The sequence below is a fragment of the Zerene cesonia genome, chromosome 16 (genome assembly GCF_012273895.1).
Source record: "Zerene cesonia ecotype Mississippi chromosome 16, Zerene_cesonia_1.1, whole genome shotgun sequence".
Lineage (NCBI taxonomy): Eukaryota > Metazoa > Arthropoda > Insecta > Lepidoptera > Pieridae > Zerene > Zerene cesonia.
The window spans coordinates 3,171,150-3,189,001 of NC_052117.1; the positions used below are offsets into that span (position 1 = coordinate 3,171,150).

Consider the following 17,852-nt stretch of genomic DNA (forward strand, 5'->3'; position numbering starts at 1 on the left):
GGAAGCCGAAGATCCACATCCTTTTCCTCACACGTCCCAGTTCATTTCTGTATTCCTTTCGTCAATCCTTTACAAATCCCATATCCCTTGAAAGCTGGCAATGCATTTGCAGCGCCGCTACCTCAGCAAATGTCAGTGATCGCTTACCATCAGGCGAACCACCACCTCAGCTGCCCACTATTACATAAAAAATACCTGCTTGTGATTACAACTCGATTAAAGCGGATGACCTAGAATTAATATCTACAGCACTTTGAAAAAATCATACACAAAAATAAAACCTATGATGCAGCTACCTACATATGCAGCTCTATTCTCTATGACTCAAAAATAAGAAAATATCATAAATGATTTAATCAAATCTTGCAACATTATGGCACCTATAATTGTCATTTTGAAAACATTTTGTAAATATTTATTTTAGAATAGATTTCATTATGTCACAGCCAAAAGCTGCGAAACCGTTAGTTTTAAATGAATTGTTAATAAAAAATGTTAACACCTGGGGAAATGTTCAATACAATATCCCATTGCGACTGTCTAATAATGAAACGAGGACTGCGGCGAATATTGCTCATAGGCATATACCAGCAATACCACACAGTTTGGATTGTGTATGTAGCCTTTGTATTCTTCATATCAAATGTCAGTAATAATTAAATTCTTATTAAATAATACATAATCGGAAATACCATTTTGAGAAGGACTATCATTAAATAGCTATGCGCACAACGTTAAATTGTTGCTTTAAATATTATGTTTTTATTTAATCTGGAAATGGAAATACCTACTTTATATATAAGATTTATATCATAAGCGCTTTTATAGAAAATAGATGATCCATTACCAGAAAGAGTTACGGGACGTGATATGGTGGTTGAAAAGGAGTCGTATAAAACAACGACAGGAGAATATTGTGTGAAGCCAAACCCCAATAAGGCTATGGAAAGAGCCGATTGTGCTATCAATTGTCGAAGAGTTATTTTTATGACTGGTGTTGAGAAAAGGGTGAGTAACAATAACTTTTTTAAATATAATAAACCAAGTTTTTCAATGTTGACTATCCTTATTGTTGATTCATTTTAGATACAAAGCAAAAGCATTGTACAACCAATAATGATATCGGAAATGAAGGATAACTTTAGGGGATTAACAAAAACACCAACAGCGCCACCTGACGTAACGGTCAAAGCACCGGATCCGGAATACATTTTCGATGTAAGTTAGTCCTTAGATAACCTAATATACTAAGACAGTAAATCTAACTAGGTTTTTTGTCTTAGAAACATTGTTGTATAATGTATGGAGTTATAATAAATTCTTGCCTAATTAGGTAGTAGCATCTGGAAGAAATGAGGCACCAGTAATACCAGATAGTGCAGGTGGCTTCCGAAGACTTTTGGATCCGTATGTCTCAACTTACAGAGCGTACCATAAGCCCTTTTCAGTGGAAGACCAGTACGGAATCGGCGCTAAAGATCAGATCACATTTTATTCCGAATTCAATGTTCCTAAGGTGGGTGTTAGTGCATCTGTTGTTTTAAATACACTATTTTTATCATTCGAATTACGCCTAGTAATAGGATTTTATTCTACAGAAATTTTATACAGAACAACAGACATTTGTTTATACAAAAAGTAACTTTAAAATGATACTGACACGTACTTTGTGCTATTTTTAGTGCAATTTCGACCATCAAGATTCTCATCGTTTACATGTTGTGTATTAATCTTATGATAATATTGTAGGTTCGCGGCTTTGGGCCAAGGCACAAAGAAATTTGGATGCCGCTTACAGCAAAAGTGCACAGAAATGTATACGATAGAATACACGTCAAGAAGGAATATAAAGAGGTCGCTGCGTGTCACAATCCTGTTAACAACATAAAAGGGTTTGATATATTTAGCTCTAGTTATAAATATATGATACATTTTATATTTATTTTATACAATGAATGATGTCCAACAAACAGAATGATGTACAAGTCCTTTTCTGCAGCGTGCGTCCAAATTAAACAAGCAGACCTACTATAAGTGTTCAAATTCATTTTCATTAAATGTTTTTTTCCAGGGTTTTCGAATCAGAAATGAAGAAAAAGTACAAAATCCCATTCGCGTCGTCATCGCTGGCCTCATGGGATCACGGGGAATCATTTGATCTCGCTCCTTTGCCGCCAAACCCGTATCAGACCAATCTTCCTCCATTCATGTATTGCAGCGACTATTGTCACATCGCACAAGGAACCCCACCGTATACAGTTGTCGATCAGTTGAAACATCAAAGGAAACCGCACAAGCCTTGCGCTAATAGATTCATAGTGTCTAGGGATTTCGTTCCATAGGCTGGTATTTTAATAAACTTCCGGTTTGAATGTATGTTTTGCTTTTGTTTTCAACATAATTGGGCTATAATTTGTTTCACTATAATTACATTAAGAAATTGTTTGCTTAATTAAACTAACTCAATGAATTTGCTATAAATTAGAAATTAATTTTTTGGTTGTCGTTATTTTTTTATACATACAGTTGGGCCACGATCTTTTGATACTTGGTTAACACAGAGGGCGTGAGCGTGAAATCATCATCATCATCATCATCAGCCCATACACGTTCCCACTGCTGGGACACAGGCCTCCTATGAGGGTTCAGGCCATAATCCACCACGCTGGCCAAGTGCGGATTGGCAGATGACACATGTCGTCGAACTTTTGATTCTTGGACATGCCGGTTTCCTTACGATGTTTTCCTTCACCGTTTTAAGCAGTGGTGATGTTATCTACATGAGCAGATAAATTGAAAAATCAATTTATTTCCTGCACGCCCGGTCTCGAACCCCGACTTATCGATTTTTGAAGTCCGAAGTTCTCACCACTGAGCCACCACTACCTACATGAGCGTGAAATAATGGCAACGAATGCAAAAAATGTCCTTTATTTCAGGGTACTTAGGAATCATTTCGATAAACATTTCAACGTTTCTTTTTTTTTACTTTATTATCATCGAATGCGAATGAATAAGAATTATTTTGTCGCTTAATTCCAGTGTAAATGAAATGAAACAAGACATGTTTATTATGTTTTATTTCATAATGTCATCCCAACTGGTTCTATCTATAAAATATATGCTTTATATTATGCTATCACTTTGAAATTTATTTCATTGATGATGTTCATTGTTGAAATTTACCTACCCATTATTTTAATAATGCTTATTTCTAGGTCTACCGTTAAGAAATTTACGCACATGTTTATTGTTTTTCAATTGCTTGATTTGAAGAAATCGTAGGCTGAAACAATCAATTAAATTTAATAACGGTTAGGATATTTTATTCAAGATACAATAAATTTTACAGAAATGGGTTACGCATGCATTAAAAGTCAATGTGAGTAGGTTCTTACCGTAGGTTTTCTTACAAAACAACTTGAGCATGTATTAGAATGACATTCGCATTTCACTTTTGGTTTTTTCTGGAAGAAGAAGACTTTATTTCAACTTGACAATGTAACATTCAACGCCTTATACTCTTTCTACGTACCCTTTAGCCATTTCGATGAAGTCATGTGCTTTCGGGCCAGCTACAAATTTATTCTAAATGCGTCTACCTAATTCAATATGAAGGTGTTAATGAAGCACCCATGCACCATATCCGACCTAACGTCAGAATTGCAAATCTCAGGCGCTAACAGATTTCAATAGAAGCTAAAGTATGATACAATTTTCAGTATTCAATAACTTACGTGGATTGAAACAATGTTGAAACGTTTTCTGTTCTGCTTTTTTGCGCAATGATTTTGTTCCTCAACAACTGAATCGTCTTTGTCCGACAAAATAGTATTAGTGCAGTTCTGTAAAGTGAATAATTTATTAGTACAAATAGAAAAAATGTATTGCTTAAAAAATCTTGGAATTTTCTATAATGTAACTATTATTATTTTCAACTTACCTCTGAACAATTGCAGTTGTCGTGCTCTGGAACGTAAGATTCAGGTAATACCATTGTTTTAAGCCTTTTTAGGAGCAAATCGAGTCTCAATTGCTTGTTTCATTGAAGGATTGTTCTGAAAATTTCATTTAATATACAAACACATTAATTAATTATTAAAATAAGTATCTACCTAGTCATCCCAGTTCTAGTACGTAAGACTGATCATGTAACGTTACATTCTACTAAAAATCTAATGCTATGAAACCTAATTGTATAAGTTAATTAGTGATATAATATATGTATATCTATAGTTCACTACTTACTCCAGGGCAAGTTAGGTTTAGGCATTTAGCTTTTTCGTTATCATTACACTTTCCATACTGAAAACAAACAAAATGATAGTTAATATGTTACATCATCGTGGCTAATTATCGTGCAAATTTCGTTATCGGGTCCTTAAAATTCTTTAAAATATTCCAGCTTTACATTTGCCGAATTATTTGAAATCTTCGTATATTATATAAAAATCATTAGACGAATCAAACATGAAAACCTTATAAAAAACAGACTGACAGGAGTAGGTTTCATGTAAATTTACCATGCGAAACTAAGTGACTTAAAATATTCACCTTTGGGCAAATTTCATCCGGTGGTTTGGGGCCCTGCCGTTTCCTCGGTGCCCTACACGGTGGAGTGTGGAAACATCTCGCAGGATCATTGCAAGGGGCCCCGGCTCGTGCGGGCCAATAGCAAGGCATCAAGTACGGAAAGCACGATGATGGTGGAACACAGTGTGGTATGTGGTGGCAGGAACGGGCGGCTAGGGGCTAGGGAGGAATTATAGATTACGTTTATGTAACAACTAGCTTAGGCCCGCGGCTTCGAACACGGTAAATTCGGAGTAGTTTAATAGATATTATTATACATATAAACCTTCCTCTTGAATCAATATATCCATAAAAAAAAACCATCAAAGCTGTTGCGTAATTTAAAAGATTTAAGCATACTTTATACATACAGACGCGGGAAGTGACTGCTTTATACTATGTAATGATAATAATTGTCCATGGGTTATTTTGTGGCTTTCAGTATTTTGGTGTTTAATTGATACAGAAATATTCTTATGTGTAAATGGATAAGTGCTATATAACTGCGGTTGAAATTAGATCACAATTTCGATATTATAATTACGATTGGTAGTAAGAAGGAATCGCGAAATAAACAGTTTGCGCTTACTTACTTTTTGCAAAACGCAACTCGATCTTGGTGTTAATTCAATCTGAGAAAAAATAAACACATTTATTTCCACTAATATAACTAAATTAGCTGTGCCCCACGGTTTCACCCACATCGTGCATGTTGGTACATATTTAATAACATTTTTCCAGACAAAGACTGTAAAAATTGGACAAGTAGTTCCTGAGATAGGCACGTTCAAATAAATAATCAAACTCTTCGGTTTTGTATTATTATTGGTGTTAGCATAGATTACAAAAAAAAAAAAACATTAAATGTACTTACTGGTGAAGGTTCATATTTTGGTTTTCGTTTTAAAGAAATCTGGAAAACGACATTTTTATTTAGTCTAAGTAGGTACAGTAGAAGTACAATATCTACTATATTAAAGAAATAATTAAAAATTAGGTATATTAAACAAATAGCTTCTGTTATGTATCGTGGCGAGAAAAAGTCGACAAAACAACACTCGCATCTACCATAATAAATTACGAAAAATCATATAACAGTGAGTACTACCTTTAATCCGAAACAATTTGCGCAGTCAACCATGCACTTAGATGGGGAACACGGCGCAGACTACAAAATACAATGTATATCATACCAATATATAATATCAAACATATTTCATGTATTGACAAGATTTGTATCATGTATTCAATGAAATTATGCGTAGATAAGAAGTTCTAATGAATGTAAGCGAGGAATTCTCATAGAATGCCTTCGTACCTTACAACTGCATTTTCCTTTCGGACAGGGCGAAGGCTAAAAAAAAACGTTATAATAAGTTGAAGAAAAACTTCTAAAAGATTTAAATAACTCGATCTGATCGCAATGAATTTTTGACTTACTACTGCCGGGCATGGTGGATCATCCTGAAATTTAATAAAAAAATAGTCATTAGAAATTTACTTTAGTATTGTGAATTCTTAAACTTAGTACCTTCGCAACTGTTCAAAATAAATGAATGTAATTTATTTTCTTGTGTTTGATTTTACGCGAGTATCATACATTTAGAAATTAAAAACTTTTTAACGGATTTTAAACGCGATTTATTCATTATATTATTAACCCGACGTTTCGAACACTTTACAGCGAGCGTGGTCACGGGGGTCATAGTCTCCCCGTGACCACGTCGGGTTAATAATATAAAATAATATAATGATTAAATCGCGTTTAAATTCCGTTAAATTTTTTTTTGATTTCTAAATGAATGTATTTTGTTTAAATAAGCAACGCTAATTACGTAATACATAAGTATTGCTAAATCTTGGATTTCGTATTCCAAGAGTACCTATTTTAAAACAAACTAATTTTATTCCTTTAAAGTAACTTAAGTGTTAGAGTATCGATAAATATACATCTAACTACCATGTCAATTAAAGTATTAATAGCATAGGTATATTTTATATTCAATATGACCAATTTGTAATGAATTAATTTATTATATTAGATACCGTAGGTACCTATGCAAGATTTTCTTTAGATACGTACGCAAGGCGGTCCAATACATATCGGACAACATGGATCTGTGCATCCGCTGCAGCCTCCACACTATAAGCAGATAAAGATATAGTTTTGGGTATGTATGAATTAAACAAATACATAAAATGTATCAAAACTGCGTAGAGTACTTACTTTTAAAGATGCTGGTAAGTCGCTATTACTCTGAAAATAATGAAATATTTACTAAACATGTACGCACGTTAATTTAATTTGTTTGCAGGTATTGTAAATATTCTTTTACCTTATGTCTGCAACAGCCTTTACCACAACATATCTGTACAATGGCGGTCTGCGGAAACACAGGCTTTTCGTCTTTGCGACTTCTTTTCGATGTTTTCTTTCCAACGATGGCGATATTCGACATCCCAAACATGTTGTGCTCTCTATCCAGTCGTAGTATAGTGGATAAGCATTTATCACCGAAACTGAGTCGACGATCAATAACGTCATCAGATTCTCGGCTACATGTTGATGTTGTGGAGTTCGACGGGGATATCGATGGTGAACTAAAAAAAATAAAGAAACATTAAAAGTTTATCATAAAATGTGATCACAGAAGATATGAGTAAGGCCAGTGGGCTTTAATTGCGCATCTGGTATTTTCTTTAATTCACCTAAGAATTTTACTAAAAATATGTGTCCAGAGTTGTATATTTGCTAGTCAAATATTGAATGTTACTATGGAAAAACGGGTATTATTTTAATCTAATACAAATTATACCTTAGTTTCATGTTTTTCTCCTATTTCGCACTTTAGCACCTGTCAGTGCGTTTATGTTTCTGGAAATATAGTCAATCATTGGATAATCGCGAGGAAAACCATAATTAACGATTAAATCTACTAACCTAGATTCTGCATAACCTTCTTGATCTTCGGTCAGCCACTTCATCTTGGTCAGTTTTAAAATATTAGCGTGGTTCCTTGTGTCCTCGACGTCTTCCTCGTCGATGCCTTGCAGATCGCTGGTTCCGTTAGATATTTTCTATAATGAATGTATCAATAAATTTATCTATAAAGATAATTCAAATTTAGAGGTTAATTTTAGAAAATTTCCATTTTTCTTACATGTTTTATCATTAAGTTTCTTTGTCAAATAATTTTTCATATTCTCACTTTACATTGAAACACAACACATCCTAATATTATTTTTGAAACTTTGGAAACGTTTATGGCTAACAAAAATTATTATATGCAATAATAAGTATTCACAAGTCTCACTTCATATGCTGCAGTAGCTCCCAAAAAGGAGTCCTCTTCGTGTCTATGTGACTCCACAAGCTCATGGAGGGCTTTAGACCTTTCGACTTGTATTGGACGGTCCTCGATCAACTAAAACGTAACGTCTTGTAATTTTACTTGTATAATTATGTATACCTACGTAACGAAATTGTGCATGGCAAATTTGAAGATAATACAATTTATAATAGTCAAACGACTACGATAACTGCATTATAACAATATTTCGTAATGTAAATCAATTATGTATTTCTCGAATGTGTTCGTAGGGTAAGTATGAATTAGAGAGGTTTGTTGTAGTAATATTTTTTGCGTTAGTTTGTTCAAAATACCGTTAGATCATTATCATCCTGCATCGAGCTGTGGCCGTGTTCCACAGCATCGTCGATTGGTTTCACGTCATTGACCATGCATACATAAGCGAAGAATACGTTTTGATCCGAAGCACTGCTCCTCAGCCTCATTGTTCCGACTCGATTGCCGTACTGGTTATTTGAGTTCATGTTATGTATTATTATTGCGTGTTCATTGTAAAAAGATGTAATGAAACGGGGAATTTGAAACCCATTATTGGAATGGCAAGATAATGCACGATTTAATTTTCCTTACGCCATGGTTCAACAACTTCAATCAAAAAGACATCAATTTGAATCAGCCGTCATACAATTAGTTTTTTTTGGGAGTCGTGTGATAGAAAATTTGTAGAAACTCCTTTTTGATTTGATTTTTTGTGTTAGGTTTAGTTTTGATTTGATTTTAGACGCGTGTTTCATACTGTTACCTATATGCGTGCATTTAAGTTATTAAGATGATTTAAATTTATAAACAAAAATAGAAATATAAAATATGTATATCTCATGTGTTACAATTTTTTTTCCTTCATTTTCTTAACAATTACAAGTTCGAGGCACATGAAACCGAAAGAGTAGAAGAAATTCGATTACTGTGGCAGGATCACGGGTGGCCGAGAGGCTAGGCGTTGCTACGGTTAGGCAAGAAACGCAGGTTCGAATCCTGCCTCGTGATCAAATTTTTTCTATTCTTTCAAAATTTCTCATTTATAAAGCATTTCAATGCTATAAAACTAAAAATTAAAATTACAAGTTCTTTCTTTACCTTGAACTCGGTTTTTCTCTTAACAGATATTATTTTATGAAAAGCTCTATTCGGGTACTGATTCTTATAAAATTCACAGAGTACCTATTTGATTGATTTTGTATCATAAACGTTATTTTCGATCTACACGTGGTTCCAATGGTTATTATTTGATTTGGTTCAATGTAGGTATGCGAGCGTAATTATCTGATTAGGAAGTGCTGTCAGTCACCGTCATGGTATGGTTTTAGTGGCTTGGGAATGTGGAAGTTGCCTATTATTTATTAAAGGTTATGAATTTAATGTACGTGTGTGGATATACCATCCACCGATGAGTATTCTATGTGTGGGTACCTATATGTATAATCGATTTCATTGAATTGTTTATTTTAAATTAATTCTTGTTTAACAAACCGAGCAATTGATCGTCACAAACCCTAGAATAGAAACCTTAAAATAAAGAAAAATTAATCATTTAGAAATTAAAGATTTGAGCGGACTTTCACCGCGATTTATTCATTCAATTATTAAACCTGACGTTTCTAACACTACAACAAGTGTTGTTGTCACGGTATGTAGGTAATTTTACGTCGACTTAAATGATAAGTATAAACGCCATTTATTGCGTTTTGAATTCGTTACAATACTTGAATATCTAAATATACAATACTCGCGCAAAATCAAACACATTAATATTTAATTGATGATACAATTCTTAATTCTATTTTTTATTTTTAGAAAAAGATAACTACTGAGCTACTTAATCATGGCATCCAGTGCCAAGGTGTGAATGACATCGCATCAAATAAAAAGCGAATTCAACAAAGGAATAACAAAAAACAGATTTTGCAAAAGATTAACGGCCACGCTCTACGCGTCTCATGTTCGAACAATTATTTTTATAGCCTTTAGCTATTAATGATGCTATGTGTGTGTTTAATAAATAAGCGTATACATGACCATGGAGGGTGGTTTAAATAATGAAAGATTATATGGTTGTTTGGATCGGTATGTAAGTTTGAGGGTTGAAAATTCAAAACAGCATATAAAACCAAATTTCACTATCCTGCTGAAACTTACTGAATCTGTTTTATAAAGCTTTCTGTTTTTATTACAAAACATACGGGTTATTATAAATTAACGTTTGTGTTAAGTAAGTACTTTAAGCCCTTTTATTTTCCCACCCTAATTACTGCACATAGTAATATAAAACTTTATTGGTTTCGATTATAATGTTCCTAGCTATTAATTCTTTTCTGAATTAATACGGGTCGTATTGCATCTTAGGCGGGCAGGTAAGTATAAAAGTACCTACTTATACATTTCTTCTCACTGCTTTAAAAAATGCATTTTCACGTTTTATGTACTGTTGTTAATGTAATAATAATGCATCTTAACACTTATAATTTTTGCCAAATTATTTAAATACACAATTAAAAACCAAATAAAATTTTAATCATTTGTTTATCATGTTTTAAATAAGAGAAGGCATTCTAAAATAAAGCTGACGTTTTTTGTTCTCTTTAAATATTATATTATTCCATAATTAATATTTCCTTTAAAGAGGAAGATCTTCAATCAAATGCCTTTAATTAATTATATTAAAAAAACGACGTATAAACGTGATTCACCTCTTCAACTGCGCTAAACCATTTGTATATATCTAACATACAATAATTTTTAAAATATTATACTCGCGTATTGTCCAAGATCTTATTTTCACATAATTTACCCAGATTGGGAAATGTTTAATTTGTAATAAACTTAATTTAATTTGATTTTTGTTTCATCAAACACAAGATATACGCAATTTTATCGACACTATATATGAGACAAGCTGTTCGCCCCTGTTTCAGCTGTGGTACAAATATAGGCTATGTCACTCAGGGTAATTGCAGCTTTCTAATGGCGAAAGAGTTTATGAAATCTCTCCAGCCTTTCACGCGTGATGGCGAGACCAAGGGAATTAGAAATCATTTTTATGTATATAGATTTCTACTGCATCATATTTGCTTAGCAACCTAGTAAATGCTGTAACTAAAGCCTTCCTGTAACCTGCTGTTCGATGCCTATCTATCAATATCTAGCCTGTACTTGAAAAAGTCTAAAAAGATCCCAAAAAAGCTTTATAAATGACCATTTCAAATGGTTGAGCATCTCTGCATCAGGGAGCCGGCTCTATCGGAGGCTTTGTACCGTATCATTAATGTTGTTATCACACCGCCATTGCAACATGTAACCACAATAAAATTCATTGTACAAAATACACTGTGTGAAGGTGATGTGATTAAACATGTGCATACGGAAATTAGTTAATATGAACACGGTTATTGTGTTTCTCGTTTTTGCGTTTAAACTGGTTAACGGCCAGTTTGGCAGTAAGTAGTTTTGATGATCTTATATGAGCGTACACATATACATTGGAGGTCTGTCCCTGTTTCGCCCGTGGTATATATATAGCTTTATGTACACTGAGATCACCTACATATCCCTCTGGACTCACTGTTCAGGATTTTTTTTAATTATCGCGCCTATTGACATTTTTGTTCGCGCGTTCAAACAAACAAACTCTTGAGCTCTATATTATTAGAATAGATGATATTTTATTGTCTGTATACATACATTATTTATAACAGTGGTGGCTCAGTGGTGAGGACCTCGGACTTCAAATCGATAAGTCGGGGTTGTAGACCAGGCGAGCGTGCAGAAAATAAATTGATTTTTCAATTTATCTGCACATGTGGATAACATCACCACTGCTCGAAACGGTGAATCGTCGTGAGGAAACCTACAGATAAAGAACATTTTTAGTCTGTCTTTTGTTTTTAAAAATTGACTCCAATATTAATAGAGTTATTTTATTGTTTAAAATAATAATTTAAGTGCAGTTTAAAAGATACAAGTTGAACCCCAGAAAATTGGATTTATTATTAAGGTTTTACAAAAAAATGCATTAACAATGTTATGACTTGTAAATAAATTACATTATTTTTGCTATATTTCAATAACAAATACTTATTCTTGAATTAATTTTTATCCTATTTATAATGGTATTTCTGGTTCATGTCTGACATCACTGTTGAATAATTACACATTACATACAATGCATTCACTGATACAACCTCCATTACCAGATTATATCTATCAGAGGCAAGGTCATCGATAATGATGATGGCTCATGCAACATTGATTTAATGGCATTGCCACTAAAAATAAATGAAATGAAAGATTTTACTAACCATGTTTTACCTACATTGCTGTTATTAAAAAAATACATATCTATAATTTACAACTTTGACATTAAAAAAATTTATTATAAAATGGTCTATTGGGGTTTCGGCGCTGCGTGCTGTATTACAGGCCTTGGCTTAGTGCGGCAGCAGAGGATTTCACCTTTTTTTCGAATAAATTTTACATTATATAACTCATTTATTTTTAAGCTACTTATATATATGTATGTATCCTTTTTGTGACACTAAATTTTTATTATTATTATTATTTTTATTAATAAAAGAACATTATTAATAAAAATGTTCATTTGCTAAATATTACCAGTTTATCGGTAGATTCATAAGAATGAACATAGAGCAATGAATTAATTCAATAGACAGATTCTATTTACATACTGATATCACTTACTATGGCTAACCAACGTCTGTTTGCTTATTAAGACTATATGTCTGTGCGAAATTAATTAATTTCCGTTCAGTGGTCAGCCATTGAGGGTTTTGGGTCTTTGATGCAAACCGAAAACCCTTACAAACTTTCGTAATTATAGAATAATTAATATTATTTATTGTTACTCCAACTTCAGGTATTTCTATTAGTGTAGGAGGTCGGCAAAACATGGACGAAGATCCAGCAAGCGTGAGTATGGAGTTATATGCTTTTTCCTTATAGAGGTTAATATAAAGTCGGTTCTGTATTTATTTTTGAACTTTTTTTACAGCTGGTATGTCCACCAAATACCACTTGCGTACCGATGAGTGCTTGTCCATTGTTAGAAGATTTACTCGATTTCTCGTGTTTCTCATCAGATAGGTACGTTATGGTATTAGAAATAATATCGTTTTGTAAAGATGAGTCACCTATCTAATAAATAATATGTATATACGCTATTAAAATCAACCCTGTATATTTTTAAAATATTTTTACCATACTATCTTATAATGTAACAAATTTCAGAAGCGGAAATCACACATTTTTGTGATTACACTGCATTCGTACACGTTTCAAAGAAACCTATAGTTATGAATATGTATATTTTTTACTTTTTGTTTCGTCTTTTTTAAACGTTAAAAAATATTTTGTCTCAAATAATGAGCAAGTATTACCTTCGTAGTTGTATATCAATTCATATACTTATATCTACTAATACTAAAGGTACTTTCATCGCCTCAACGAGTTGACATGCGGCAGTTCAAATGAAGAGGACTTCGTATGCTGTCCATCGTGCGACTGCGGCAGGGTTTACCAGCGCGGGACCCCTGAGTGTGGGCAGAGCATGGTCCGTGGTATAGACTATAATGGTATGGGGACACATCCGTGGGTCGCCAGAGTCGGGTTTACCAGTAAGTATGAAATTAATTGTTTTTACCTATTCTATAAACAATTCTATTACAATATCTTATCTTTGTAAGATTGTTGAATAGGTGCAATTTCCCCACTACTGTTGATAAAAATTATTGATTCATGAACATTGATGAACAACGATTGCGAACATTACAAAATCTTTTCTTGTTTTTGAGTGCCCATATTATGTCTATCTAAGGGAATGAACCTCCTCAAATTAGTGTTTTTGTATATTAACATAATTGAGATTACAAACTAACTACAAAATAAAGGTGCGCTGTCTGGCCTAAAACATGACCATGCATCAAAATTAAGAGCAGTCTCTAACATGAGCTGAAGAAATTCAAATGGACACCTAGCTACAAATTTATCAATTCTATACTTCCAATCATTAAAATTACGTTTTTGACAAACATCATATAATAAATTGTTGCCTTCTTCATACGAATTTATTTCAGAAACATCATTCTCGAGTACGGACAAAGATAAGGAAACTTTGCGGTTCGCCTGCAGTGGTTCTATCATAGCGAAGAGAATCGTTTTAACAGCTGCCCATTGCGCCCTGGCTAAACCTGAAGGATACAAGTTGTAAGGATGTTTATATTTAAATGTAATCTTTAAAACTCGTTTCGTTTAATACATCATCGCTTAAAGCTATGTAATTAGGTTAAAACCAGTATATGTCTGTGGAAATAAATGAACGATTTAAAATTAATTATTGATTATAGTTGAACTTCATCTACCTTATATGGTATACTGATATTATGCATTGAAATGGTTATAAAAAAAATATACTTTTCTCATTTTTAATTTCGATCCATCCGTATGAATTAAAACGAAAAATATTTCTGCATTTTAAAAGAAGCAAATTTTCTAGGTCATCTGTAGTAGTAGGCGAATGGGACACCGACAGAAGTACGGATTGCAATGACTATTTCTGCGCTCCTAAAGCTCAGATGATTAAAGTTGAGAGCGTTTCTGTGCACCCGGGCTATGAGCAGAAGATATTCCGGCATGATATAGCTCTCATTATATTGAAGGATGAAATCAAATATTCAGGTGTGTATGGAAAATTACTAACTAACTAAACTAACTCTTCTTTCTTTCTGTCCCTTACTCTCTAATCTTTCCATTTTCAGCATTTGAATGACTATCGTCATGTGATATTAACGCGTCATGTTGTACCCAAAACTTACAAACAACAATCGTAACTGTATCTCGTTGTAATATTAATTGTCAGCTGTTGCTTCTTGAAAAAATTATTGGTGTTGTTTGTTGTTGGTGAATTAACTGGCGAAATGTGTGGTCCGTATTGAGTTGTTATTGAGGTTATTGTGGCATTTCTTTGCGTATTTTTCAAATACCAACTCATTATATTTTAGGTATATTTAATCACGACCTTCATCAGGTCACCGCGGCTATCACAAATCTGTAATTGTTCCAGTGACAGCCGCGCCAATTTGTCTGAACGATAAACCGGAAATCGTCATCAACGAGCGAGCCATGCTCGTTGGATGGGGGAAATTATCCGGACAGAGCAGCTCGGTAAATTAATCACGTGTTATAAATAATATTAGAAGAGTATTCCCTGTTAACTGAACTCAGGTATTTTTAAATTTATTTCACACTAGCTTCCGCCCGTGGCATTGCCCGCGTGGAGTAAGGATATGCACAAAATTTAAATGATTTAGTGACTGTCTACTCCTGCTTTTCCCAAGGGAGCAGTTAATTGGAATAAAAAGTATCCTATCATCCAAGTCAGCTAATACCCTGTCTGTATACCAAATTTCATCAAGATCCGTTCAGTAGTTACAGCGTGATTGATAGACAAACATCCAAACAAACGAACTTGCTAATTTATAATATTAGTGTGATATATATATTTAATGTTGTGATTAAATCTCGTAAAAAGCAGTGGTGGATCAGTGGTGAGAACCTCGGACTTCAATATCGATAATTCGGGGATATGCTGCACATGTGGATAACATCACCACTGCTTAAAACGGTGCAGGAAAACATCGTGAGGAAGCCGGCGTGTCCAAGAATCAAAAGATCGACGTTATGTGACATCTGCCAACCCGCACTTGGCCAGCGTGGTGGATTATGGCCTGAACCCTCATAGGAGGGCGGTAACATATATGGGCTGATTATGATGATTAAAACTCGATAACTTGTGCAGGTAAGCCGGCAGCAGCAGCTGGAAGTGCCGCTGGTGGCGTTGGAGACGTGTGAGCGCATTTTCGGCGAGTCGGTGCCGATCCACGAGGGGCAGGTGTGCGCGGGCGGGGAGGCGGGCCGCGACGCCTGCTCCGGCTTCGGCGGCGCGCCGCTAATACTCAAGCGGGACGGACATTTTGTACAAGTGAGACTGTTGCTTTTTTATGTCGAAGCGAGCAACTGAGCTGGTGGTTTGCCTGATGGTAAGCAATCACCACCGCCCAACAACAACAGAGGACGTGCCTTTGCGAATGCGCAACTCGTTTTTAGGGGGTAAGGGATTTATGATTGATGACTGGAAAGAAGGAATGGATAGAGATGTCGGAGGCACGTTTCTTTTTCCTGGCTCCACCACTCACCGTACGAAATACACTTTTTAACAAAACTTTTTATACAGTTTGTATAGCTACACTGTATTTTAAACCCGCAACGGGTGTTTTTATGTCTTCTCTTTTACTCTCATGTATGAAACAAATAACTTCGCTCGCTCGCTTAAACGAGTCGGGCATTTGCCTGAATTTCGTGATGCCATTCTGAAGCATGTACATATCTATAACTTTAAAAACAATATATAATATTCGATTATTTGATTTTTTTAGCTTGGTTTTTCATCCCTTTCCTCTATGATTATTAAGATATCTACTATGTATCTATATAATATCATTTACTTATTAAGTGTGTGTAAATTGTAATTTGTTTTATTATATTTTCAGATTGGTATAGTCTCATTCGGTTCAGAAAACTGCGGCAGCGAAGGCGTCCCGAGCGTTTACACAAACATTGCACATTACTACAGATGGATTATAGATAATTCACCATCTTAAAACAATTATGATGCTTATAAATGGGAATATTTCGAAAATTTGGGGAGGGGGGGATTTTTGGATGGTTAAATATTAATAAAAAAAATTATTTCAGCTACTGTCCCATTTAGCACCTTTACTCTTTGTTCCAACAATTAGCTAATATAGAGTTAACGTTAAGCAATATTTAAGGGCCATAATAAAAAGTGATAAATTATTAATCAATTGTATTTTTTTAACCTTGTATAAACAAAGTTCACCTATATAAATATGTGTAAGGATGTTTTGACAATCCCTATTGAGAGTGTATATTCATTTTGAATTTGAACAACACAAAAACTGAATTAATTTGTATTGATACCTTCTACTATAGAGACATATGAAACTCACGATTAAAGCACTGAAAAGTACATGCTTCTTTTGTCACCAAAACAAAGCTTTTAAGATCGAGTTATGAGTAGAAATTTCTATGTCGTGTTGAAAGCGGGAGCAAAATTTAAAACTAATTTATCACTATCTATAAAAATAACCTCATCAAAACATCAACAACATCAATCTCATCTGTTTCGTAATTATAAAGATATAAGCATACAAACACGCAGATGGCGGAAAGCGTCTTTGTTTTATACTATGTAGTGATTTAATTGTATAAGAAAAAAAATGTTTATTCATCGTTGATTAACTAAAACGTATGTCAACGCCATATTGTTGTAATGTTCAGCGCATGGCGGCGCCTCCTTCAGTATCGAGCAGAGAGTTCCGATGAGGTCTACTTGAGCATTGTCCTGAATGTTTTGATCGAATACCTGAAAACAATAATAGCAAATATCAGTTCGTTCACTTTTATATTTGTGTCTAGAGCTAAAATACAAGTTTTTAATATTGAAGATGTTATAATTTATTTTTGTCATTAAGACGAATGGTCATCCACTTTACCTAAAGTATTCATTCCATTCAAAATTTAAGTCAAGTTCTATCTCTAAAGATATCTAGAGATCATCTTGATCATTAAGGTAAGATTATCATTCTATTATAGTATTCTACAAAATAATGTACTCGTATTAAGTACTTTATAACGAACAAATATGACATATTTTCAGTATAAATTCACACACGTAAATGTGAAAAAAGCATTGTTTAAATTGATGCTTTAAACACAGCTTTATAGCTGTAGTTGTGTATCTGTCACCGTAAGATTGTAAACATCGTTATATTACAATCTATCTAGTAAAATTGTAAACTATCGATAGATTGTGAACCG

General features: G+C 33.9%; 4 protein-coding genes across 4 annotated transcripts in view; 2 read left to right on the forward strand and 2 right to left on the reverse strand.

Annotated features, from left to right (window-relative positions):
• Nucleotides 1-437: 437 nt before the first annotated feature.
• Nucleotides 438-2,342, forward strand: LOC119833047. The gene is made up of 6 exons (XM_038356918.1): nt 438-614; nt 829-1,008; nt 1,087-1,218; nt 1,334-1,516; nt 1,750-1,892; nt 2,072-2,342. The coding sequence occupies exons 1-6, from the start codon at nt 438-440 to the stop codon at nt 2,340-2,342; spliced, it is 1,086 nt and encodes a 361-aa protein (XP_038212846.1).
• A 2,167-nt stretch (nt 2,343-4,509) lies between these two features.
• LOC119833048 lies at nt 4,510-8,368 on the reverse strand. The gene is made up of 10 exons (XM_038356919.1): nt 8,237-8,368; nt 7,887-7,997; nt 7,514-7,650; nt 6,909-7,173; nt 6,800-6,829; nt 6,013-6,036; nt 5,681-5,740; nt 5,447-5,485; nt 5,166-5,204; nt 4,510-4,752 (listed from the first exon to the last, which is right to left on the reverse strand). The coding sequence occupies exons 1-10, from the start codon at nt 8,366-8,368 to the stop codon at nt 4,510-4,512; spliced, it is 1,080 nt and encodes a 359-aa protein (XP_038212847.1).
• A 2,837-nt stretch (nt 8,369-11,205) lies between these two features.
• LOC119832918 (CLIP domain-containing serine protease 14D-like) lies at nt 11,206-16,812 on the forward strand. Its single transcript, XM_038356744.1, has 9 exons — nt 11,206-11,377; nt 12,814-12,866; nt 12,949-13,040; nt 13,383-13,570; nt 14,030-14,159; nt 14,449-14,630; nt 15,016-15,116; nt 15,751-15,933; nt 16,502-16,812. Exons 1-9 carry the CDS (start codon nt 11,293-11,295, stop codon nt 16,610-16,612), a joined length of 1,125 nt encoding a protein of 374 aa, XP_038212672.1. The 5' UTR covers nt 11,206-11,292; the 3' UTR covers nt 16,613-16,812.
• A 228-nt stretch (nt 16,813-17,040) lies between these two features.
• LOC119832919 (GILT-like protein 1) overlaps nt 17,041-17,852 on the reverse strand; it is a 5,759-nt gene continuing 4,947 nt past the window's right edge. Inside the window, exon 5 of the mRNA XM_038356745.1 lies at nt 17,041-17,397. Coding sequence (XP_038212673.1) covers nt 17,260-17,397 — 138 coding nt within the window. The 3' untranslated portion in view covers nt 17,041-17,259. The remainder of the gene's footprint in view (nt 17,398-17,852) is intronic.

Coding starts and splice junctions, on each gene's coding strand:
- LOC119832918 (XM_038356744.1), top strand. CDS start 11,293: ATGTGCATACGGAAATTAGTTAATATGAACACGGTTATTGTGTTTCTC. Junction 11,378..12,813: donor GGTTAACGGCCAGTTTGGCA/GTAAGTAGTTTT, acceptor CTCCAACTTCAG/GTATTTCTATTAGTGTAGGA. Junction 14,160..14,448: donor AAACCTGAAGGATACAAGTT/GTAAGGATGTTT, acceptor CAAATTTTCTAG/GTCATCTGTAGTAGTAGGCG.
- LOC119833047 (XM_038356918.1), top strand. CDS start 438: ATGTCACAGCCAAAAGCTGCGAAACCGTTAGTTTTAAATGAATTGTTA. Junction 1,517..1,749: donor CCGAATTCAATGTTCCTAAG/GTGGGTGTTAGT, acceptor ATAATATTGTAG/GTTCGCGGCTTTGGGCCAAG. Junction 1,893..2,071: donor CCTGTTAACAACATAAAAGG/GTTTGATATATT, acceptor GTTTTTTTCCAG/GGTTTTCGAATCAGAAATGA.
- LOC119833048 (XM_038356919.1), bottom strand. CDS start 8,368: ATGAGGCTGAGGAGCAGTGCTTCGGATCAAAACGTATTCTTCGCTTAT. Junction 6,037..6,799: donor ACTTACCAGCATCTTTAAAA/GTAAGTACTCTA, acceptor ATTAAATTTCAG/GATGATCCACCATGCCCGGC. Junction 5,205..5,446: donor CAAAATATGAACCTTCACCA/GTAAGTACATTT, acceptor ATTTTTTCTCAG/ATTGAATTAACACCAAGATC.